Source organism: Rana temporaria, chromosome 2, assembly GCF_905171775.1.
Source record: "Rana temporaria chromosome 2, aRanTem1.1, whole genome shotgun sequence".
In the NCBI taxonomy this organism is placed as follows: domain Eukaryota; kingdom Metazoa; phylum Chordata; class Amphibia; order Anura; family Ranidae; genus Rana; species Rana temporaria.
In genome coordinates this window covers 529,551,748-529,578,784 of record NC_053490.1, presented here as the reverse complement: position 1 = coordinate 529,578,784, position 27,037 = coordinate 529,551,748, and the positions used below count along the sequence as shown (strand labels likewise).

At 43.9% G+C, this 27,037-nt stretch overlaps 1 protein-coding gene across 4 annotated transcripts in view; it reads right to left on the bottom strand.

The window, feature by feature from the left end:
* LOC120928041 (limbic system associated membrane protein) overlaps positions 1–27,037 on the bottom strand; it is an 840,365-nt gene that overhangs the window by 13,755 nt on the left and 799,573 nt on the right. For 2 of the 4 annotated variants that reach the window (XM_040339115.1, XM_040339116.1), the window contains exon 8: positions 4,739–4,771. The exons of the other annotated variants lie outside the window; for them this stretch is intronic. In XM_040339115.1, coding sequence (XP_040195049.1) covers positions 4,739–4,771 — 33 coding nt within the window. The remainder of the gene's footprint in view (positions 1–4,738; positions 4,772–27,037) is intronic. 4 annotated transcript variants of the gene reach the window in all.

Here is a 27,037-nt window from a genome sequence, read left to right as displayed (position 1 = left end):
GGTTGGGGGTCAGAGTCGTCTCCTATTGGCTGAGCTGTCAAAGCCTTCATTTCAAGGGACCCGGGGACCATATCTGGAGGACAAGGAGCAGAAGTCAATATTGCAGAAGAGGCTGATTGATGGGTGTAATTTAGGGTGGGGGTGGGGCAGGGGGGGGGGAGTTGGAGCAACAAATTCCATTATACACTGATTTATATGAAGGCTATAAAACATGCGACTACTTCCCCCCCCCATCCCATCCCCCCCATCCCCCCACCCAACCACAACTTATTGACTTCATAATCTATCACTCACTACATTATCCAGGTTACAGAACCCGACAGACAATATCCGAGGCGGGGAGGAAATGATACATATGAGTTTGTCACTCTGCCCATACTTCCCTCCAACAGGAATGCAGGAGATTCATTACATTATTACTACTACTACTATCATCATCATTGTTATTATCATCCTCATCATCATCAACGTCATTATTATTATTATTATATTTATAATTATTACTATTACTACTACTATCATTAGTATCATCATTGTTATTATTATTACTATTACTACTAACATGATCATTATTATCATTGTTATTATTATTATCATTATTGTTGTCATTGTAATAATAGTAGTAGTAATACTACTACTACTCCAATTTTAACTAATAATTACTACTTTTACTATTGTTACTAATACTGTTGTTATTATTCGTATTACTACTACTACTACTGTTAATACTAATAATAAGACTACTACTAATAATAATAAAAAAAATCGTATTATTATTACTATTATAAGTAGTAGTAGTATTATTGTTGTTGTTATCATTATTACTACTATGGCTATTATTATTATTAGATTATTATTATTGTATTCATAACAATAATAATAATAACAGTAGCAATACTACTATGATTACTAATGTTATTGTTATTATTAATATTATTATTACTATAGTTGTTATTATTATTACTACTACCATTGCTATTAATATCATCAATAGTATTATTATTATTATTTGTTATTATTATTATTATAATATTTATTGTTTTTATTACTACTACTAATACTGCTGCTGCTATTATTATTATTATTATTATTATTATTATTATCATTGTAATAATAATGGTAGTATCATAGTAGCAATACTACTACTACTATTACTGATCATTACTACTTTTAATAATACCATTGTTAGTATTATTATTGTGATTATTATTATTATTATTAATATTACTACTACTACTTCTACGGTTAATATAATATCTTACCATCAACAGTATTATTGTTATTATTAATATTATCACTTCTACTATGACTATTCTTCTTATTTTTATTAGTAGTATCATCAACAGTATTATTATTGTTATTATTATTATTATCACTGATCATTACTACTTTTACTATTGATACTTTTACTAATACCGTTGTTATTATTATTATTATTATTACTACTACTATCACTACTACTTCAATTAACATTATCATCATAATACTGTTAAAACTACTACTACTAATAATAACAATCTTATTATTATTATTATTATGATTATTATTAGTATTAGTAGTATTATCATTGTTGTTGTTATCATTATTACTACTATGGCTATTATTATTATTATTGAATTCATAACAATAATAATACTACTGCTAATACTGCTGCTGCTATTATTATTATTATTATTATTATTATTATTATTATTATTATCATCATCATTATTATTGTTGCTAATATCATTATTACTACCAAAACTGCTATTATTAATTTTATTATTATTGTTATTATTACTACTATGACTTTTATTTGCTTTATTATTATTATTACTACTATGACTATTATTTGTTTTATTATTATTGTTATTATTACTACTATGACTATTATTTGTTTTATTATTATTGTTATTATTACTACTATGACTATTATTATTTTATTATTAGTATAATCATAAAAATAATAATAATATTGATGATGAGAATAATAATAATATTAATAATAATAATAATAATAATAATAATAATAATAATAATACTAACAGTAGCAATACTACCACTACTGCGACTAATTGCTACTACTACTATTACTGTTGTTATAATTATTATTCCTACTACTACAGGTTCTACTACTGATATTATTATTATCAATATTATTATTCCTATCATTATAATTTTAGTTTTTTTTACTACTGCTATTATTAATATTATTATTATCATCGTTATCATCATTATTATTGTTGTTGTTATTATTATTATAAAATAGCAATCATTTATTCATGCAGACATGTAAAGTTACTGAAAGACAATAAAAAAGTCTTCCTTCGCTAGGATCCCTTATACTGAAGAAATGAGCGGTGGGAACCATTTTTGGGTTATTCTGAAATGAAAAACCTCCACCAGAGACAAGAACAGGGAGAGGATCTAACACACACACACACACACACACACACACACACACACACTGCTGTGCAATATTGTCTATCTGTGTGTATCTGTCACCATCTAGTGGTGAAAATGTAAAATTCCAGTTTTATTTTTTATTTTTGGCAAATGGCAATATATATAATATTTTTGGATAGGGAATGCAGTATGGAAACTCTCATTTCTGAGCGGTTGTTCGGGGTTGCAGCCTCTGTCATTCATATTCTTTCTTTCCTACCTTTTGTGTGACTGGTCTGGAAAAAAGCATCTAAACAAGTGTCCATCATTTTCAGATCTCACTATGGGGCAAGGATTGGGATGGCACACCCCCGCCACTACAGGTACGTGATCCTGTGCAGGGGAGCTGCTTTGCCACCCTATATATACAGCACAGGTGTCAAACACAAGGCCCGCAAGCCAACTCCGGCCCTCCAGGCCATTTTATGTGGCCCTCACACCTCTCCTGCAGCTACCAGAGAGCTCCAGCCCTCCTCTGGTCCTCCTCCAGACCCTTACTTTCTGCTTTCAAGCAATGCATCCAGCTTCTTCCCAGTGGCAGCATACGGAAATTGGGGGGTGCACTGTGATGTAAGGGAGGGTGGGGAACTCAACTTCTGATGGTGGGGTGGCTCTTGACATCTAATGTAAGGGGAGGGGATACAATGGACATCTAATCTTACAGATACAACCGGCCCTTTTGAGGGCAATCATAATGCTGATGCGGCCCACCATGAAATTGAGTTTGACACCCTTGATATACAGTATACGGGCGGCAAGCGGTTAAAGACCCCAGCCCCTTCCTGTGTGCAAGTATCGCTTTCCCAGACTTGTTTACTCCCCGACTTAGTTTGAGAAGGCGGTACACTTTGGTGGGGGTGGGCCAGCCACGCCCCGTGAATTTTGACCTCTGGGAACCCGCCTTCTGACCTTTGATCTCTGGCGGAGATCCCTGTTCCAATTCCTGAGTTCTAGTCTTATTCTTCAATGGGAAACCCTAACCCTAACCCCCTAACCTTAACCCTAACCCCAACCCCTAAACCTTACCCTACTACCTAACCCCAACCCCTACCCCAACCCCTACCCCTACCTCTACCCCAAACCCTCTAACCCTAACCCCAACCCCTAACCCTACCCCTACCCTCTAGCCCTAACCCCTAAACCTAACCCTACCCCCAACCCCTAACCCTACCCCTAACTCTAACCCCTAAGGCCTCGTACACACGATAGGTTAAACAGAGGACAATGGTCTGTTGGACCGTTTTCATCGGTCAAAACCGATTCTGTGTGGGCCCCATAGGTTATTTAACCATCGGTTAAAAAAAAGCCAACTTGTTTTAAATTTAACCAATGGATTCCTAACCGATGGGAAAAAACCGACCGTTAGTAGGCACGACCATCGGTTAAAAATGCACGCATGCTCAGAATCAAGTCGACGCATGCTTGGAAGCATTGAACTTCATTTTTTCAGAACGCCGTTGTGTTTTACGTCACCGCGTTCTGACACGATCGTGTTTTTAACCGATGGTGTGTAGGTGTGACGGTCCATCGGTCCATTCTCTTCCGATGGACTGATCGTGTGTACGCGACATAACCCTAACCCTACCCTCTAACCCTAACCCCTAAACCTAACCCTACCCCTAACCCCTAACCTTAACCCTACCCCTACCCCTAACTCTCAACCTTAACCCTAACTCGTCAGTCATGGACACAGAAATGGGGGACGTAACACAAACACATTTCAGTAAAAGGCTTAGTAGGCTAAAGTTGGCCAATGGTGTCCATGTTTGTTCACTACGGCATTTTTAAGTTGGACTAGCCCTCTGGCTGGAGCGGTGTGAGAGAGTCGGAGAGGCTGGTCTTCTTAGAGTAACTTAGTAGATTGTTACTCTTGTTGATACTCTTGATACTGTTGTTGTATCTGAGGCCCCGTACACACGTCCGAGGAACTCGACGTGCCAAACACATCGAGTTCCTCGTCGAGTTCAGTGCGGAAGCCGCCGAGATCTCGGCGGGCCGACTTTCCTCATTGAACAACGAGGAAATAGAGAACATGTTCTCTTTTCGGCCCGACGAGTTCCTCGTCGGCTTCCTCGCTGAAAAGTGTACACACGACCGAGTTTCTCGGCAGAATCCAGCTCCGACCGAGTTTCTGGCTGAATTATGCCGAGAAACTCGGTCGTGTGTACGGGGCCTGAAATATCACTTTTGGGTGGACAAAGCCTTAAACAGACACCAAATAACGAGGCTTCTGGTATTTTGTGTCTGAACAGAAAAACGATAAAAGCAGCAAAGTACGTCTCACACACGTTCCATCATCACCTTCATACAATACCTTTCTGTTTGAAATGAGCGTTGCTGCCTCTCTCTAGAAAAGGGAAATTTGTCAAAACGTTACTATGACATCATCAGGAAGGTCCTTGTGTTAGTATCTGGTGCCCAAATGTCTACAGAATAATAATCTATCTACGTTAGTGAATGAAGGTGATTGGTTAGGTGATTCGGTTATTTCCTAAGTGATAGGCGGTTCGCGTTGATGGACTTTTTTCCCCCCCTCACATGATCAACTGCTTCTCACCCCGAACAAGTCAATGGGAATGCAGAAGGAACTTGACGCATGTCTGCAGCGCCTGTCAAGGGATTCTGATTGATCGCAGAAGCATTTCAAACAGATGTCAAATGCAGAACTGAAAAAGCAAGGCGCATTCGCCCATCAACACAAGCCCAGCAAAGGCCCATGAGACTGCCAAAGGTCCCATGTGGACAGCCAGTCCATGCTTTGGTGCCATAGGCGTGTGTCAGGTGTGCCTGGGCACAACCTTATCACCCTGTGTGGTGCAGATTTCCCCTGTTTAAAGGGGTTGTAAAGGTACCATTGTTTTTCCCTGAATATCTTCCTTTACCTTAGTGCAGTCCTCCTTCACTTACCTCATCCTTCCATTTTGCTTTTAAATGTCCTTATCTCTTCTGAGAAATCCTCACTTCCTGTTCTTCTGTCTGTAACTCCACACAGTAATGCAAGGCTTTCTCCCTGGTGTGGAGTGTCGTGCTCGCCTCCTCTCTTGGACTACGGGAGAGTCAGGACGCCCACTAACACACAGCTCCTTTCTCTATCTGCAATGTAGAGAGCGTCCTGACTCTCCAGTAGTCCAAGGGAGGGGGCGAGCATGACACTCCACACCAGGGAGAAAGCCTCACATTACTGTGTGGAGTTACAGACAGAAGAACAGGAAGTGAGGATTTCTCAGAAGAAATAAGGACATTTAAAAGCAAAATGGAAGGATGAGGTAAGTGAAGGAGGACTGCACTGAGGTAAAGGAAGCTATTTAGGGGGAAAATTTTATTTTTTTATTTTTACAACCCCTTTAAACCCGATATTTCACCAAGGCCCCCTAACAGGGATCATAACAAAATATATATAAAATATTGTAAAAAATGTAATAATAATAAAAAAAAATACAGTAAAAAAAAATTAAAAAAATTATTCATTATTCTTTACAATATTATATACAATAATTAAAATATATATAATATTGTAAAAAAACAATGATACAAACAAGTACTGACACCATCCACTGCCGTACTGCCACTGTCCACTGCTCTACTGACACCAATCTCTTCCCTACTGACACCGCCAGTATATATACACAATAGTCTGTGCACACCTATACTTGGTGCCCATACTGGTGGCAATAGGCATCCATGTGGTGTCATGCAGAGATCCAATTAGCCATACCTCCCAACTTTATAAGATGGGAATGAGGGACACCTATCAGCAAAAGTATGCAGGCACAGGACACACCCCCTTGCCACACCCCCCTAAAGGAGAAATGTACAAAAAAAAATAAGATTGGTTAAAGCGGGGGTTCACCCTATAACAAAATTTTTTTTTTTTCTTCTAGCATAAAATTCGGCATAGTAGCGCGAGCTACAGTATGCCTGTCTTAAATTTGTTATCCCCGTACTCACTGTTATATCGTACATAGAAGATTCCGACTGCCCACGGGGAATGGGCGTTCCAATCCAGACGGAAGGTGATTGACTGCCGGCTCTGGCGCGTCACGCTTCTCCGGAAATAGCCGAAATAGGCTTGGCTCTTCACGGCGCCTGCGCATAGTCTGTGCGCAGGCGCCGTGAAGAGCCGAGACCTACTCCGGCTGTCTTCGGGGAGCGTGACGTGCCAGAGCCGGCCGTCAATCACCCTCCCTCTTGAAAGGAACGCCCATTCCCCGCGGGCAGTCAGAATCTTCTATGTACGATTACACAGTGAGTACGGGGATAAAAAAATTAAGACAGGCATACTGTAGCTCGCGCTACTATGCCGAATTTTATACTAAAAAGTTGTTCTGCAAGGTGAAACACCGCTTTAAACCCACAAGTTCTATTTTTTACCGCTACTATTCCTTTATATTGGCTTTTGGAATTTACAAACGCAGCAATTTAGAAATCGGATGAAAGGTTTAGCACTGGGAAACATTTTTTGATAAATAAAAAGTGCATTTTATATACATTTATATAGATCAGACCAAAATGAGGAGGAAAGAGGGACATTGCTCCAAATCAGGGACAGTCCCTCTAAATCAGGGACAGTTGGGAGCTATGCCTACTAGCAAACATATGTAGGCATAGGACACGCCTCCTGCCACACCCACTTAAAGGAGAATCAACCAAAAAATAGGTTAATTAAATCCACAAGGGCTTTTTTTTTTACCGCTACTATTTCTTTATATTGGCGTTTAACATTTACAAATGTAGCAATTTAGAAATCGGATGAAAGGTTTAGCACTGGGAAACACTTTTTGAAAGATAAAAAGTGCATTTTATATACAACTATAAAGATCAGACCAAAATGAGGGACAAATTAGGAAAATGAGGGACAGAGGGGCATTGCTCCAAATCAGGGACAGTCCCTCGAAATCAGGGACAGTTGGGAGCTATGGTTAACACTGTGATGTCATTTGAAAGAGTAAGGTAGTGGCAGAATATATTTCTTCCACATCAACACATTTTTTTTTTGTATTTGCAGTGTGTTTAGAGTGATAAAATAACAGGATGTGCATGTATTACAGAGACATACTAAATATGTTGTTATTTTTATTTTTTTTTGCCTTGACATTTGCTTTAAATAAACTTTATTGTCAAAGCTCCTAAGCCAGGAAGGAACAGTAAAACCTTGGTTTGAGAGTAACTTGGTTTGAGAGCGTTTTGCAAGACAAGCAAAATGTTTTAATAAATTTTCCCTTGATATACAAGCGATGTCTTGATATAAGAGTAGCGTCATGTCACAACTGAGTATAACAGAGAAGAGAGGAGCCTCTAAGTGTAGCAATATGGTTACATTTAATTGAAGGTACAACATTTAGCACCTTATTGTTACACTTAGAGGTGCCTCTCTTCTCTTTTATACCCTGTAAAAAAAAAAAAAAAAAAAAAGCTTTGATATACAAGTGCTTTGGATTACAAGCAAGTTTCCGGAACGAATTATGTTCGCAAACCAAGGTTTTACTGTATCTGGGACTTAAAATAAATGGTCATTGGGTGCCATCTTGTGGTCATTATTGGGTATTGCTATTCTGCAAAACAAAAAACACAGAAAGCATGGTATAGGGGTACAAATAGGGATCTTGCGCATTCCAAAATTATCTAGGTGGGGCGTAACAGCTAGAAAAAAGCACTTAACTTGAAGTAAGTGCATATATATATATATATATATATATATATACACATAGAATCTGCAAAATAATGCAAAAGGGGTTTATATCTCTTTAATGGTGCAGTAATAATGTAAATTAGGAATTTAATAAGCACAGCAGACGGCCTAATATTTTGGACCTCATATATAATTTTATATATATATATATATATATATATATATATATATATATATATATATTTTTTTATAACAAAAATTATCCTCAATAAATTAGACAAATATATATACATATATGGAATTATATATGAGGTCCATCACATCTGTTTTCCAAAATATTAGCCTGTCTGCTGTGCTTATTAAATTCTTGATTTACATTATTACTGCATCATTAAAGAGATAGAAACCCCGTTTGCATTTTTTAGCAGATTCTATGTGTGAAGAGATGGGATATATATATAAATAAATACATGAGACAAATATATACAGCCCTCAAAATTTCCACTCGCCTACTAGCATTTGGCGAGTGGATTTAAGCTGGGGGCGAGTGATGACAGGGCTGCATGACCAATCTCCCTCCAATCTGTGCCTACACTTAGAGTCCCGATGAGATTGGCGGCTGAAGAGGAAAGGTGCATGCTCGGGAAAAGTAGTCTGGTGAGCCGCGCACAGGCAGAGCAGTACACAGGTGCTCTCCTTACAATTCTCATTAAGACATGGGACCTAACAGTATGACCTCTCTGAGCCTGCCCCCCTCCCCCGGGCCCCGACCAATGTAGCTGGAGAGCAGAAAGTAATGAGTGAGGTGGAGAATTGCCAAAATTACCACTCCGGTGCAGCGCTCACTGAAAGTTGCCCTGACATGAGAGCGGCAGCCTTCTAGTTTGTGCCGTTTTTTTCTCCTTGTGCTCTATGTAAGTTTAGCCTGAGCACTGTGAACAGACTGGTCTCAATGTGTGCTGTGCGCTGTCAGTGTGCGCTGTACTATGGTGTCAATGGCTGTGCAGTTGTGTGGATCTCAGCGCTGGATTGTACTCCCTCCCGCTGTGCTGCAGCTCCTCTCCGCCAGCCTGAATAAAAGGGAGAAGTGGGGACATGCAAGCGTGGAGCCGCACACACAGGCTCCTGATGATGAGATGAATGGGAGAGAGAGGATGGATGGGAGTTGCAGAGGAGATAGCAAGAGAATGGGGAAGAGACCCAGTTCTAGTGCTCTGTCCCTCTGGTCTGCCCCCAGTGCCCTGTCCCTCTGGTCTGCCCCCAGTGCCCTGTCCCTCTGGTCTGCCCCTAGTGCCCTGTCCCTCTGGTCTGCCCCCAGTGCCCTGTCCCTCTGGTCTGCCCCCAGTGCCCTGTCCCTCTGGTCTGCCCCCAGTGCCCTGTCCCTCTGGTCTGCCCCTAGTGCCCTGTCCCTCTGGTCTGCCCCCAGTGCCCTGTCCCTCTGGTCTGCCCCCAGTGCCCTGTCCCTCTGCTCTGTCCCCAGTGCCCTGTCCCTCTGCTCTGTCCCCAGTGCCCTGTCCCTCTGGTCTGCCCCCAGTGCCCTGTCCCTCTGGTCTGTCCCCAGTGCCCTGTCCCTCTGGTCTGCCCCCAGTGCCCTGTCCCTCTGGTCTGCCCACAGTGCCCTGTCCCATTTTGTTAAAGTTGTTGTTGGTAATATTTAATTTTGTAACATGATTCTGCATAAAACATTGTCATTCCATGAGATAATCTACGAGAGTGTGTTTACTGGTGCAATTAGGTGCAGGGCAGTGTATGAATTAGGTGGGGCAACTGGTGGCGAGTAACTCTTGAGGCCTGGCTAGTGGCTCAGGACTTGAAATTTTGAGCCCTGAATATATATATATATATATATATATATATATATATATATATATATATGTATATATATATATATATATATATATAAGAACACAAATTATCCTAAATAAATTAGACTATATATATATATATATATATATATATATATATATATATATGTATATATATATATATATATATATATATATATATATATATATATATATATATATATATATATATATATATATATGTATATATAGTAGAAGTCACTATAGTCACAAGATATTTGTCACTAGAAGTAAAAAAAAATCCTGTGTCAATAGTATCAGTGAAAGGGGGAAAAAAAGGCTTCTGTGTCATTGGTGTCACTGGAAGTTGGCACTCAAGATAACAAAAGATAAGTGCCAAGAGGGGCGAAGGTGCCGGGTCAATCTAGGTGCCAGCACTGTAGGTGATACCAACTCGCCCGATATTAGGTGGGCGTCTATCTCTTCAACTCCCGAACACAAAGCAAGTTTGGGAAGGAGCCCAATAGGAGTTCACCAGAGGAGGAGGGGAATGAGGCACACCGCGTGTGCACACTATATACAGAACATTTTATTGGTATAAAAAAGTATTCCGAAATAAAATAAGCAGACAAACAGCATGATAAAAAAAACTGGAAAGCCTAAATGCTCCTGCATTGGTGATGTCTTTGGAAGAAAAAAAATGCTCCTGTATCGGAGGTGTCATTGGAAGGGATTTTTTTTCCTGTGTCAGTGGTGTCACTGCAAGGAAAAGATGCTCCCATGTCAGTGGGGTCACTGGAAGTCAAAGATGTGCCGGTGTCAATGGTGTCACTGGAAGGAAAAACAATGCTCATGTGTCAATGGTGACTGTCACTGGAAGGAAAAACAATGCTCATGTGTCAATGGTGTCACTAAAAGGGTAAAAAGGGTCCTGTGTTGGTGGTGTCACTGGAAGAGAAAGAATATTCCTGTATCAGTGATGGCCACGGAAGGGGAAAATGCTCCTGTGTCAGTGGTGTCATTAAATGCAAAAATGCTCCGGTGTTGGTGGTGTCACTGGAAGAAAAAAAAAATGCTCCTGTGTCAGTGTTTGTCACTGCCAGGAAAAATGCCCTTGCATCACTGTCAGTGGGCATAAAAAATAATGCCCCTGCATCGGTGGTGTCAGTCTTAAAGGGTTGCTTTGGCATGTTTGACAGTGTGATGAGAGAGTATAGGTAAGGTAGGAGGTTGGGGGGAAGAAGCTGTGGGGTGCATTGAAATAGGAGGACCTGGGTGGCTCTAGAAGGAGACTTTGAGGTGGAGAGGTGGTGTTCTGTCAAGTTCTCCAACCCATCAGAATCTCCAACCGCTTAACTACCGGTTTATTTAAAACCAGCAGTAATTGGAGTTTTTGACGAAGTGGTGGTTGGACACAATGCTGGCAACCGAATAGAGTCCGGTGCAGGATATGATGAGCGGAGATCCTTACTCCGCTCCGATACTAGCCAACAAAATGGCTGCCTCCGAGGCGGCGACAACTTTGTCCTCGTTAGCGGCTGTGCTGTCAAAACAGCTCAGTCTTCCTGTACCGGACTCTATTCAGTTGTCGGTGTTGTGTCCAACCACCAATTTGTCAAAATCTCCAATTACTAAGGTTTTAAATAAACCGTAAGTGACGTGGTTGAAGTTTCTGATGGGTTGGAGATATTGACAGAACACCAGCTCTGGGCCCAGTCTGTTCGTAGCAGGGCAGCCCTCTCTCCTTGCTCTCCTTTGCCCAAGGTTGGCTGCCATTGGAAGAAGGATAGAGAAGCTGTTGTCCCTCCTGTAGGTCAGCAGGCAGCCGTCGTATGGAGCCGAGCCTGCCACCCAGAATACCAATAGACTGTGAAAATTCGGCAACTCCTGGCAAAAGCCTGAAAGTTCCCAGGTATGGAGATGAGAAATCTCATTGTAAATGGGACAGGAAGTCAAGGGAAATCTCTCCAAAAAGACCACACTCAGAAATATCCAGAGTATTTTTTTCTTTGACTGCAGTATACCTTTTAAAAACCGAACAAACCCATTTCCGATCGGCCGGCGCGTCTAGCTCGGCAGACTTAGTTCTGGAAACATCTCTGTTTCTCCTCATTTGTAAACAAAACTCTCCAAATGAAAATAAACGAGCGCGGGAATGGGAAGGGATTAGGCAGCCGACGGAGAGCCTGTCTCAGCGGTTTTCCCCCCCGCTCGTTGCGCAATAGCCTGCTCTGTCTCGTCGGCGTGGAACTGGTGATTGCCGTCGGGGGAAATGAAATGCTTTAATATCTTCCTTTTTTTTCCACGTCATCGCTGTGAAACGTTTAGATGAGATGTATTAAGGGGCTCCGGCGACCATTACTCTAATGCCTGAGGAATCCGCTACGTGCACGGCGGAGCGAAGATCGTATTAGCGTCCATTAGACGACAAAAAAGGTATTAGTGTACATTAAATGTAGAGAGCTCTGGAGGAAGAGCCTTGTATGTCTGCATTGTCTCTCCCTGCTCGCTAATCGCCAAATGGCTCCGCATCTCCCGCTACATCTGGCTCGCCGCAATTTAAAACTGAACGTCAGGATAATCAAATATATTCTAAATACATTCATTGTGCATATTATTCTTGAATCTTGGTAGGCTTTATGTATTTATTTTTTTAGAATGGTCTTGCAACTGGACTTTAACCACTTGAAGACCAGGCCTTTTTTTTACTTTTCTCGCCATTAAGGGCTCTTTCACACGGGGTGGATCAGTAATGATCCGCCTCCGTATGTTCGTAAGCTCAGCGGGGATCGCTCCGTATATCCCTGCTGAGCCGGCGGCTGACAGGGCGGTCCCCGCACACTGTGCAGGGACCGCCCTGTCTTTTCTCCGCTCTTCCCTATGGGGGGATCAGATGAACATGGACCATATGTCCGTGTTCATCCGATCCGCAGACGGAAGAAAAAATAGGACATTCTTCCGTCTGCAAAATCGGATCTTTGCGGAGGCGGACGATTACGGGTGTCAGCGGATGTTCATCCGCTGACACCTGCAATCACATAGGGACCAATGTATGTCCCTTTTTCATCCGCAAACGGATGGATGAAAAAGCGCACGTCTGAAAGGGCCCTAAGGCTGCTTTTACACTGAGGCGCTTTGCAGGCGCTATTGCGCTAAAAATAGCGCCTGCAATGCGCCCTAAAAGAGCAGCTCCTTTCTATCCAGTGTGAAAGCCTGAGAGCTTTCACACTGGAGCGTTGCGCTGGCGGGATGCTAAAAAAAGTCCTGCCAGCCGCATCTTTGAGGCGCGGTAGTAGCGGTAAAAATACCGCTCCTATAGCGCCCCTGCCCATTGAAAACAATAGGGTCGTGCCTCCAACCCGTTTTGCGGGTGTTTTTAACCCTTTTTCGCTGCAAACACAACAGTAAAGTGCCGCTAAAAATAGCACACCCAGCGCCTTAAGCCTCGTACACACAATAGGTTAACCAGAGGACAACGGTCTGATGGACTGTTTTCATCGGTCAAAACCGATCGTGTGTGGGCCCCATAGGTTATTTAACCTTAGGTTAAAAAAATAGGAACTTGCTTTAAAATTGAACCGATGGACGCCTAACCGATAGGTCAAAACCGATCGTTAGTATGCAAAACCAACGGGTAGTATATTGCATGATCACAACACAAAAAAGGTGCAACATTTCGGAAAAAAAACAGGCCTTTTTTGACACTTCTCAACATTTCTAAAAGCAATCCAGTAGCTATTATTGCTTTTACAAAAAGGTGCTCTGTGGACTATAAAAAAGGATACCGGAATGTGCCAGACGCCGTCCACTCCAAGTCCTGCACGCCGCCCTGTGGAAAGTGGTTAATTGATCGGACATTGGACTCTGATGGCACCTCCAAAGTCCTGTTTTTTCCTCCCGCCTCTTTGGAGGTCCCTTGGATGGGAGAAATGGAACAGCTCTATCCCCTACAACTAGAACACTCCTTGGTGTTACTTGAATGCAAAACTTATCAAGGAGCGTGCCCGCATTCTCCACCAAAAGAAAAAGTATCAAGGAGCAGGGGCTGGAGAGAGTTAAGCCCAACTTGTGGAAGCCAAAGACCGTCGACAAGTTGATCAAAGACAAGGATACTGTGGAGACTATTCCAGGCCTACCTGCAAGGGGGTCTGGACTAATGTTTCTTCAAAGAGACTCAACAATAGCCAGAAAGGTCTGGCATGGATGGCGATCCAAAGGGGAATGCCACTAAGGTCATTCAATAATGCGAGAAATCTGTGCAGATAAAGGCACTGTCCCTTTTGTATCATTCATGAAGAAACTGCTCTGGGACTGCCCCTTTCTACAGGACCTGTTGATAGCCCTGGAACCAGAACTCAAAGACTTTGTACCAAAAACAGCTATCACCTACTTTGGGGTGCTGAACTCTGGTGGCATCATTATATCCCGTTTTTTTCACCTGGCTCCATAGGATAGGACAAATGGGGCACTCCTTAGTATTACTTGAATTTTTTTAAGTTTATCAAGTAGCAGGGGCTGGAAGGAGTTAAGCCCTAAATGTGGATGCCAAAGACCATCAAGTTGAACAGAGCCAATAAAAAATCTGAAGACTGTTCCATGCCTACCTCCAGACACTTGCAAGGTGGTCTGGAGGAATGCTTCTTCAAAGAGACTTACCAACAGACACTAACATTATTAAGGAGCCTGGAAGGATTTAAGCCCGACTTGTGGAAGCCAAAGACCGTCGACCAGTTGCTCAGAGCCAAGGACACTCTGGAGACTCTGTTTCCAGGCCTACCTCCAACCACTTGCAAGGCGATCTGGAGTAATGTTTCTTCAAAGAGACTCACCAACCTGTTGAGGACCCAACAACCAGAACTCAAAGACTTTGTTCCAGGCCTACCTCCAATCACTTGCAGAGCGGTCTGGAGGAATGTTTCTTCAAAGAGATTCACCAATAGCAACAAAGGTCTGATATGGACGGCGATCCAAAAGGGGGTTGCCACTAAGGATATTTAAGCATGCCAGAGACCTGTGCAGATACAGTCACTACTCCTTTTTGCATTATTCATGTAGAAACTGCTCTACATGTTTCCTGGGAGTGCCCCTTTGCACGGGACCTGTTGACAACCCAGGAACCAGAACTCAAAAACTTTGTTGGCCAGACTGCCATCACCCACTTTGGGGTGCTGAATGGACTTTTCTGTCAGACATCTGCCCAGGAGGACATTGATGGCACTTGGTGGGTGATGTGTTGCTTTAAGGATGCTTTGTGGTGTGCCAAAAGGTGCCTCATCCACCAGAAGGAGAAGATGCCCATTGAGGACTGTTGGAGATTGGCCCACAGTCTGCTCAGAGACTACAACCTTATGGACTTTAAAGAGGGAGAGAACATCTAAAGAAGTTTACCCCTCCTCCCACTATCCCTTTTGTGTTTTTGGCCTTTCAATAAAGCTTTGGGCCTGTGAACTGTTTTGTGAAATGCTTTGAAAGGTTTTTAATGGTTTGCTTTGGATCACTTCATCAGGGCTCAAGCAGCTCAACAGGACCCACTTCATCAGGGCTCAAGCAGCTCAACAGGACCCACTTCATCAGGGCTCCAGTAGCTCAACAGGGCTCCTGCAGCTCAACAGGACCCACTCCATCAGGGCTCAAGCAGCTCAACAGGACCCACTTTATCAGGGCTCAAGCAGCTCAACGGGACCCACTTCATCAGGGCTCCTGCAGCTCAACAGGACCCACTTCATCAGGGCTCAAACAGCTCAACAGGGCCCACTTTATCAGGGCTCAAACAGCTCAACAGGACCCACTCCATCAGGGCTCAAGCAGCTCAACAGGACCCACTCCATCAGGGCTCAAGCAGCTCAACAGGACCCACTTCATCAGGGCTCAAGCAGCTCAACGGGACCCACTTCATCAGGGCTCCTGCAGCTCAACAGGACCCACTTCATCAGGGCTCAAACAGCTCAACAGGGCTAAAACAGCTCAACAGGACCCACTCCATCAGGGCTCAAGCAACTCAACAGGACCCACTTAATCAGGGCTCAAGCAGCTTAACAGGACCCACTTCATCAGGACTCCAGCAGCTCAACAGGACCCACTTCATCAGGGCTCAAGCAGCTCAACAGGACCCACTTCATCAGGGCTCCAGCAGCTCAACAGGGCTCAAGCAGCTCAACAGGGCCCACTTCATCAGGGTTTAAGCAGCTCAACAGGACCCACTTCATCAGGGCTCAAGCAGCTCAACAGGACCCACTTCAACAGGGCTCCAGCAGATCAACAGGGCTCAAGTGGCTCAACAGGACCCACTCCATCAGGGCTCAAACAGCTCAACAGGACCCACTTCATCAGGGCTCAATAGTGGATGGGAAACCTAGGTGATGGACCCAGGGCTGCTGTTAGAAATCACGGGGCCCCATACAGCTTACCTGACAGCCCCCCCCCCCTGGCTGAAACTGATATAGATTTATAAGTCTCTTTCTCTGCAGCCTCACCTGCACAGATGAATAAAAAGCAAGCACTCTGAGACTTCCTGCATTCACAAACACAGTTTACTAGGCTTCAGTAATCAATGGACACGGGAGTGATTGGTACCGATCGTTCACTGTGTTCATTCAGGAACGGCAGGGCACAGTTTGACTCAGTTTGCAAAACGAGCAGAATTCAAGCTAACCGGGTATGCAGTGCCGCATTTGGCCAGAGGTGCGAGGGCGTCGGTAACACTCGGAGCCGTTCCGAGCCGTTCAGAAATACTCAGAATCACTCAGAAATACTCATAAATATTTTGTTCCAGAGTGTTTCCAAACCTTTCAAGGGTTTCCGAGATCAGTCGACCTGTCCCCGAGTATTTCCGAGGCTCTCCGGCGCCCCCCCCACCTCTAGCCACATGCGGTATTGCACGCCATAAAAGTCAATGCGGAACACATTATCTTCGTTTCCATTGACTTCTATGGGGAAACTCGATTTAATATGTGAGTTCTTTGGATTACAAGCATTCTCCTGGAACAGATTATGCTCATAATCCAAGGTTCCACTGTAATAAAAATATAGGAATGCAAAATATGTATTTAAAATGTATTAAAAAGAGAAAATAGCCACCAAATCGTTGGTGTCAGTGGGATTGTGGCCCCGGGGGGGAGAATAACCTTCTTTAATTCATTGGTGTCATTGGTATTTCAGCCTCCAGGGATAGCCCCTCAATTCATTGGTGCCACCAGGAAAGTGGGCCCCAGGAGAGAAGCCACCCAAATCATTGAGGACAATGGTCACCAGAGAAGAATATCTCCCCAAATCATTGGTGTTAGTGGCCCCAGAAGAGAATAACCTCCTTTAGTTCATTGGTACCATTGCAATCCTGGTCCCCTGGGAAGAATAGACCCTCAGTTCATTGATGTCACTGGGATAATGGCCTACAGGATTGGATAGCCGTCCAAATAATTGAGGACAATGTCATAGTGGTCACCAGAGAATAATATCTCCCCAAATCATTGGTGGTATTGGCCCCAGAGGAGAATAACCTGCTTTAATTATTTGGTGTCATTGGGATCTCAGCCCCTGGGGGGGAAATAGCTTCTCAATTCATTGGTGATACCAGGAAAGTGGTTCCCAGAAGAGAAAAGCCACCCAAATCATTGAGGACATTGGTATAGTGGTCACCAGATTAGAATATCTCCCCAAGTCTTTGGTGGTAGTGGCCCCAGAGGAGAACAACCTGCTTAAATTACTTGGTGTCATTGGGATCTCAGCCCCTGGTGGGGAAAAAGCCCCTCAATTCATTGGTGATACCAGGAAAGTGGCTCCCAGAAGAGAAAAGACACCCAAATAATTGAGGACAATGGCATAGTGGTCACCAGAGAAGAATATCTCCCCAAATCATTGGTGGTATTGGCCCCAGAGGAGAATAACCTGCTTTAATTATTTGGTGTCATTGGGATCTCAGCCCCTGGGGGGGGGGAATAGCCCCTCAATTCATTGGTGACACCAGAAAAGTGGCCCCAGAAGAGAAAACCCACCCAAATCATTGAGGACAACGGTATAGTGATCAGAAGAATATCTCCCCTAATAATTTGTGTTAGTGTCCCCAGGGAAGAATAACCTCCTTTAATTCATTGGTGTCATTAGGATCTCAGCACCGGGGAGAATAGCCCCTCAATTCATTGGTGGCACCAGGAAAGTGGCCCCCAGGAGAGAAAAGCCACCCAAATCATTGAGAACATTCGTATTGTGGTCACCAGAGAAGAATATCTCCCCGAATCATTGGTGTCAGAGGCCCCAGGGGAGAATAGCCCTTTAATAACCCTCAATACATTGGTGTCACTGGGATAATGGCCTCCAGAATTGAATAACCCCCTAAATCATTGAAGACAATAATATAGTGGTCACCAGAGAAGAATATGTCCCCAAATTATTGGTATAAGTAGGATAGTTTTCTCCAAGACAGATTAACCACTTTAATTCATTGCCTCATTGAAAGTCCAGTCACCAGGGGAGGAAAGCCCCTCAATTTATTGGTGTCACTGGGATACTGGTCCCCAGGAGAGAATAAGCCCCCCGAAAAACGAGTTCAATGGTATAGTGATTTCTACAAAATAATAGCCCCCAAACCATTGGTGTCAGTGAAATACCAGCCCCAGAACAGAATAGTTCCTCAATTCATTGGTGTCAGTGGTACTGTGGCCCCTAGGGGAGAACTACATTTTAATTCATGGGTGCCAATGGGGTCTTGAACTCTAGGGGAAAATAGCCTCTCAGTTCACTGGTGTCCCTGGGATAGTGGCCCCCCAGGAGAGCATAGCCCCCCCAAGTTTTTGAGGTCAATAATATAGTGGTCACCAGAAAGGAATATCTCTATAAACCATTGGTGTTAATGGGAAAGTGAACTCCGGAAAATAACAGTCCGTCATATCATTGACATTGATAGCATAGTAGGCCCCAGGGGAGAATGCCCCCCTAAATCATTTGTGTCAATGGTGGAACTTAACTTACCTTAGGACAGAAGTCAGCATTGGCCACAGATGAAGATTGACAATCCCTTGCACTGCCCACCAGTGACTCTTCCAATCATTTCTTCCTGTGCAGATCAGTCTACCCATTGAGCATTGACCTTTGGCCAAGGTACTTTTAAACACAAAAAGTAGTAGTAGTACCCTGGGGTTTTGGTGGAGCAGCAGGTAGGGACTCACCAAAGGATCATGCGTTCCTCTGGGGGGGCAGTACTGAGCCTTGTGTGAGGGCAGTAGTTGTTGAAGCAGACGGGAAACTTCAGCCCAGCAGGAGGAAAGCCATAGGCCAGCAGTGGGTGCTTGAGAACCGCTGCTCGAGAGGAAGCAGCTACCTACCTCTGGTTCACAGTAATATGAAATAGAGACAGACTAAATGTTTTTTTTTTTTTATGGTAACGTGCAAAGAAAATGAAATTCATATTTTCCATCACCAGTGTGTTAGTAAAATTTTATTCTAATGGAACTACATCTACTGTAATATAAAGTATAGAGTCAAGGTGAAGAACATGCCGGGTCATTCTTCAAATGTATACACTCTCTTAGCTGGCTTCACGTAGAGGTGCCTAACGTTAGGCAGGCGTAGCGTATCTCATATACGCTACGCCGCCGTAAGTTAGAGAGGCAAGTGCTGTATTCACAAAGCACTTGCGTCCTAAGTTACAGCGGCGTAGTGTAAATGTGCCGGCCTAAGCGTGCCTAATTCAAATTGTGAAAAGGTGGGCGTGTTTTATGCTAATGAATCGTGACCCGACGTGATTGACGTTTTGAACGAACGGCGCATGCGCCGTCCGTGGACATATTCCAGTGCGCATGCTCCAAATTACGCCGCAAAGACTTATTGGTTTCGACGTGAACGTAAATTACGCCCAGCCCCATTCACGGACGACTTACGCAAACGACGTAAAAATTAAAAAATTCAACGCGGTTCCGACGTCCATACTTAACATTGGCTGCGCCATCTTTTTGGTGGAATATCTTTAGGCCTGAAAACGCCTTACGTAAACGGCGTATCTTTACTGCGACGGGCAAGCGTACATTCGTGAATAGGTGTATCTCGCTGATTTACGCATTCTAGGTGTAAATCAGCGTACACGCCCCTAGCGGCCAGCGTAAATATGCAGTTAAGATCCGACGGAGTCTTGGATTAGGTCTCTGCCTTCTCCTTCTGTTTATACGCTCATCTGCCCATTGTTACTGAATCTGGTCTGACTTCTGCCTACTCTTCTGCCTCTACCTGATCTGCTGTAAGAAAACTATTAGTTTCCGTCCGGTGTGCACTCGCACGCACGGGTTTCTGCAGATGCCTAGGCGCACCAATGCACATGCGCGTGCGCAACGGACTGCGTGCACATGCAGGAGTGCGTCCTTAACACCAATTGGAGCCATACGGCCTACTAAAGGAAGTGCCCTGACCCCTGACAGTTGCTGTTTGGTCGGCAGCTGTTCCATGATCCCCTTAAACCTGCTATTATCCTGCCTGATACCTGTTGATGAACCTGGCTTGCCTTGACCTTGCTTCTGGACTCTGCTTCTGTTCTGACTATTGGTTCCTGATCCCGGCTTCCCATTTGACTCTGCTTCTGCCTGCTGTCTTGTACCTTGCTGTCCACCTGCTACCAAACTCGGCTATCCTAGAGACGCTACTCCTGCTCCCTGTTTGGTTCTGTACTACCTTCTTAGTGTCTGCGACTACAGTCTTGCGACCAGCTGCGACTTCTTTTTGCAAGCTTGCCAGGAACTCTGCATCACCTGACGTTCCAGTGCCCCTGGCCAAGCAGAGTGCCTCTTCAACCCCAGATGAACCATGGTGCACAACTGCCTATCCTGATCTGATGCTTCTCCTGCTTCCCCCGAAGTTGCATCCTCTGTTGCAAGTTTCGGGGTCAACTTCTGCAGGCACTCGTGTTCCTCCTTCCTGTCCCTTGGTTCCCTCTGTTCCACTCCCAGTGGGACCAGGGCTGAAGATACAAGAGAGGCGACCTCGTAATTTCAGTCTCTTTTCAGGTACGTGACATCTGCCCTGGACTGCCTGAGTGAGTGAGTGAGTGAGTAACTTGTATAACGCAACAAATGCGAACTAAATCGCCTCAAGGCGCTTCCCGTCCAGAGTCGTGCCGGTCCTTCAGAAGAGGTGGGTCTTTAGTTTTTTCCTAAAGGCCTGATGGTCTTCCTCCAAGCGGATGGTAGTGGGTAGAGCATTCCAGAGCCGTGGTCCTTGGACCGAAAATCTACGTTCTCCCTTCGATTTGTAGCGGGATTTGGAGAAGGTTTTGGTCGGTTGACCGGAGAACGCGCTTGGTGACGTAGGGTTTTATTTTCTCGCTTAAGTATTGGGGAGCGTTCCCCTGTATACATTTGTGGGTGAGGCAGAGTGTCTTGAATGTCACCCGATCCTATACGGACAGCCAGTGGAGGGATCTCAAGGCCGGCGAGACTGATTCCCACGGCTTTTTACCTGTTACCAGTCTGGCTGCCGTGTTCTAGACGACTTGTAGATGTGAAATCTGGTATTTTGGTAGTCCTAAATAGAGGGAATTTGCGTAGTCGAGTCGTGAGTTGATGATCGTTCCCACCACTACTGCCGTGTCCTGCCTGACCCTGCTTATGGACTTCCTCCACGCACCTTCTCTAGCGTGCCTGTATAAGTACATCCCCTCCCACCCATCTTCTTTGAGACTTCCTCCCCGCACCTGAGTCTGCTGATCTGTGCCGGTCTCCTGCTCCAGTCCCTCTGCCAGTGAACATCTAGTGTGTCTTCTCTGCTGTTCCCGGATGCACAGCCTACTTATCAGCATCCGCCTATGGAAGACCAGTCAGGCACTCTTGCCCACTCTGTGCTCTGGCGCTCCATGTTACCTTACCAGGTCTCCTGAGCCAGAGGTGTAAAAGAAGCCTACCTCTGCACAGTAGGCTCCACCATCAGGTACGTTACACCTACACACAACACGTAGGAATATGCAAAAAAACATGCCCTCACTTGGTCATACCTATAAGGTGTTACCCAAGCCTTAAACTCCAAAAAAAGCTTTCTCTGACCGGTTGCTGTACAACTTCAAGCCCCAGCATGCTTTGAAATATCCCCCAGTTGCACGTCCCTTTGACTCTTGCCGTTCCAGCACAGCTGGGGAGACAGCAGCTGTCACTAGTTTTCAGTAAGATGAAATGGAACTTTGATCTAGTCATGCGAGAAGAAAATTGGATTTATCTATCCCTTGATATTAGTTATATAGAGTTCTACTGAGAGTACATCTATGGTAAGAGAGAATTTCTAAGAAAAAGTTGAAGGACAGGCCTGAATCATTCTCCAAATCCCATGCTTATTTTATATATGTCTGATTTTTCAATACATACTTCAATGATAAACATGTTAGTAGAGTGCCAGACCTAAAACAGGAGGGATATGTACTTTTTAGAGGCAGCTCTCTGCCAATCTGGGTATCTTTTGGGTCCTCAGGGTAGGCTGAAGAATGTGAAAAGGAAAAAAGCATCTTAATCTGAGTCCAATAAACTTTATTGCACTTAGCAGGAGAGCACAAGAAAAAAACAACTAGGTAGATTCAGAGAGATTGCCGCAACTTTGCGGCGGCGTAGCTTAGCGTGTTTAGGCTACGCCGCCGTAAGTTAGCGAGGCAAGTACTTGATTCTCAAAGTACTTGCCTGCTAAGTTACGGCGGCGTAGCCTAAAGCAGGCGGGCGTAAGGGCGCCTAATTCAAATATGTCTGAGGGGGCGTGTTTTATGGTAATGAGGCTTGACCCGACATGATTGACGTTTTTCTTGAACTGCGCATGCGCCGGGCGCCTACATTTCCCAGTGTGCATTGCGGCTAAGTCCGCCGCACGGGCCTATTGATTTCGACGTGGACGTAAACGACGTAAATCCCTATTCACAGACGACTTACGCAAACGACTTAAAATTTTCGAATTTCGAAGCGGAAACGGCGGCCATACTTTAACATTGTCTACGCCACCTAGGGGGCAGCTTTAACTTTAGGCGGCCTATCTCTTAAGTAAACGGCGTAAATGTACTGTGGTGGCCGATCGTACGTTTGTGAATAGGTGTATCTACTGATTTACATATTGTACGCCGACCACAATGGAAGCGCCACCTAGCAGCCAGCCGAAATATTGCACCCTAAGATAGGATGGCGCAAGCCGTCGTATCTTAGATATGTTTAAGCGTATCTCTGTTTGAGAATACACTTAAACATAGGTCGGCGCAGATTCTGAGTTAGGTCGGTGTATCTACTGATACGCCGGCCTAACTCTACCTGAATCTACCTAAACATGTTTTGGGAGCGCAATACTCCCCCTTTGTCAGGGCAGAGATGCTGGAAATAAATAGGGTAAAATACCTAACCAGCGACCAACACAAGCACCATTTTATCTCCTCACAATCTATTGTACTGTACTCTCCTTATTAGGAAAAATTCAACATGTTTTTGGAGCTCAATACTCCCCCTTCGTTGGGGCAGAGATGCTGGAAATAAATAGGGTAAAATACCTAACCAGTGACCAACACAAGCACCATTTTATCTCCTCACAATCTATTGTACTGTACTCTCCTTATTAGGAAAAAGTCAACATCTCTGCCCCCTTCGTTGGGGCAGAGATGCTGGAAATAAATAGGGTAAAATACCTAACCAGTGACCAACACAAGCACCTTATTATCTCCTCACAATCTATTGTACTGTATGTACTCTCCTTATTAGGAAAAAGACAACATGTTTTTGGAGCTCAATACTCCCCCTTCATTGGGGCAGAGATGCTGGAAATAAATAGGGTAAAATACCTAACCAGCGACCAACACAAGCACCATTTTATCTCCTCACAATCTATTGTCCTGTACTTTTCTTATTTCCTGATAAAGGGGGGAGGGGGTAATAGGCCTTCAAACGTGTTGTTTTTTTGCTTGTGAAGTATTGAGCCTCCAAACATGCAGATATTTTTCTTGTTGATAGAAAAGGGTAGTATATGGCGCAATGAGTGCCGTGTGTATACTGATGATATAATGAATTCAGCAAGAAAGTCCATAAATCCAATTGGAACATCCAAAGCACTTGATGCAACACCTCCTTAGAGACTGAAGTGGCTCTGGGTGAACCGATAAAGCCACTTCAGTCTCTAAAGAGGTGCTGCATCAAGTGCTTCGGATGTTCCAATTGCATTTATGGACTTTCTTGCTGACTTCATTATATCATCAGTATACACGCGACACTCAATGCGCCATATACTACCCTTTTCTATCAACAAGAAAAATATCTGCATGTTTTGAGGATCAATACTTCACAAGCAAAAAAGCAACACGTTTTAAGACTCAGTACCCCTCCTTTATCAGGAAATAATGAGAGTGGTCGCTGGTTAGGTATTTTACCCTATTTATTGCCAGTATCTCTGCCTCGACGAAGGGGGAGTATTGAGCTTCCAAAACATGTTGTCTTTTTCCTAATAAGGAGAGTATGGGACAATAGATTGTGAGGAGATAAAATGGTGCTTGTGTTGGTCGCTGGTTAGGTATTTTACCCTATTTATTTCCAGCATCTCTGAAGGGGGAGTATTAAGCTCCCAAAACATGTTGTCTTTTTCTTGTGCTCTCCTGCTAAGTGCAATAAACTGATAGAGAGAGGAGGTGGCATGATCTAAGTGTAAATAAACTGTATTTATTGGAGTGAAAGACAATTGGCAACTTACACAAACAATTAAAATAACTCACTCATCAATAAGTTACGGTATATATATATATATATATATATAGGCCCTAAATGCCATTTAATATGTACCATGGAGTTGCTCATTTACATGCACCTAATACTGCCTGTAGTTTACTGCACTTAGTCTGGCGCCCCCTGGTTTATCTTCTTGGCATACAGGTTACCCACCAGCCCACCTAGTGTGCTTTTTTTTTACGATGGTGTCCTGCTATACTGAAGTTTACCATCAGAGGCCCGTTCTTATTGATGAGCGAGTATTTTTAACTGTTTGTTTGAATTGACAATTGTCTTTCACTCCAATAAATATGATTTATATTACACTTAGATCACGCCCTCTCCTCTCTCTATCTATCTGATTTTTCTTGTGTGTTTCTGTTTAGAGTAACAAAGATTTACTGGACTCACAGGATCCACAAAGAAATTACGCCGGCGTATCTACTAATACGCCGGCGTAATTTCAAAATTCCCGCGTCGTATCTTTGTTTTGAATCCTCAAAACAAGATACGACGGCATCTGGGTCAGATCCGACAGGCGTACGCCATCGTACGCCGTCGGATCTAAGATGCAATTTTTCGACGTCCGCTAGGTGGCGTTCCCGTCGTAATCCGCGTCGAGTATGCAAATTAGCTATTTCCGACGATCCACGAACGTAACGTCGTTTCCGTTCGGCTTTTTCCGGCATATAGTTAAAGCTGCTATATGGTGGCGTACTCAATGTTAAGTATGGCCGTCGTTCCCGCGTATAATTTTGAAAATTTTACGTCGTTTGCGTAAGTCGTCCGTGAATGGGGCTGGACGCCATTTACGTTCACGTTGAAACCAATGACGTCCTTGCGACGTCATTTGGAGCAATGCACCCTGGGAGTTTTTACGGACGGCGCATGCGCCGTTCGTTTGGCGCGGGGATGCGCTTCATTTAAATGAAACACGCCCCCTACCCGCCGGATATGAATTCCGTGCCCTTACGCCGCGAGAGATACGCTATGCCGCCGTAACATACAGCGCGAATTCGTTGAGGATTCAAAGAGAAGAAAAGTAAGTTACAGCGGTGTAGCGTATCTTACATACGCTGTGCCCTGCGCCGATGTATGTGGATCTGCCCCACAGTAATATCTTCAGCACGCTTAGGTGCATGTGTTCATATATAAATGTGTGTGTATAATATATATATATATATATATATATATATATATATATATATATATGTTATACACTGTATAACCAAACCTAAAGAAACATCCCTAGATTACCATGAACTAGCTAACTTATAGGGCCATATCCAGAGAGAATTGGATCCGCGCAGCGTATCAGAGATACGCTACGCCGCCGTACCTTACCTGGCGTAACTTCGAATCCTCAACGATTTTGCGCCGTAAGTTACGGCGGCGTAGCGTATTTCTAGCGGCGGAATTCAAATCGGCGATCAGGGGGCGGGTTTCATTTAAATGAAGCGCGTCCCCGCGCCGAATGAACTGCGCATGCTTTGTCCAGAAATTTCCCGCCGTGCTTTGCGCGAAATGACGTCGCAAGGATTGCATTTTTTGAACTTAGACGTGAGTTACGTCCATCCCTATTCATTGACGACTTACGCAAAAAAATAAAAATTCAAATTTCGACGCGGGAACGACGGCCATACTTAACATGGCAAGTCTATCTATACGCCGCAAAATACCAGCTTTAACAATACGCCGAAAAAAGCCAACTACAGACGACGTTAGAAAATGCGACGGCCGCGCGTACGTTCGTGGATCGTCGTAAATCGGTAATTTGCATACCCGACGCGGAAAACTACGCAAACTCCACCCAGCGGCCGCCGAAGTATTGCATCTAAGATCCGAAGGCGTACGAAGCCGTACGCCTGTCGGATCTTACCCAAATGCCGTCGTATCTTGGTTTGGGGATTCAAACTAAAGATACGACGCGGGAAATTTGAAAGTACGCCGGCGTACTTGCTCTGTGAATCTGGCCCATAGTATTTTATGATGGTGGTCAGTTCTTCAGTAATAAACTCTAAAATCCAAGCTATTGCTATACAGAATCTATCACGCAATAGTTCAGGACCTTGGACAGCGACACTCAGACTAGACAAAATGAATGGCACTGCATCACACCAACGTGCACAGTGCATTACCAAAAAGTGTTATGCCGCGTACACACACGGTCGGAATTTCCAACAACAAATGTTCGATGTGAGCTTGTTGTCAGAAATTTCAACTGTGTATAGGCTCCATCGGACATTTGCTGTCGGAATTTCCACCAACAAATGTTTGAGAGCTGGTTCTCAATTTTTCCGACAACAAAAGTTGTTGTCGGAAAAAATTCGATCGTGTGTGTCCAATTCCGACTCACAAAAAAATTCTACGCATGCTCGGAATCAATTTGACGCATGCTCGTCGTAGTGTTGTACGTCGCTGCGTTCTTGGCGTTCGGAATTTCCGAGCAACATTTGTGTGACTGTGTGTATGCATGACAAGTTTGAGCCGACATC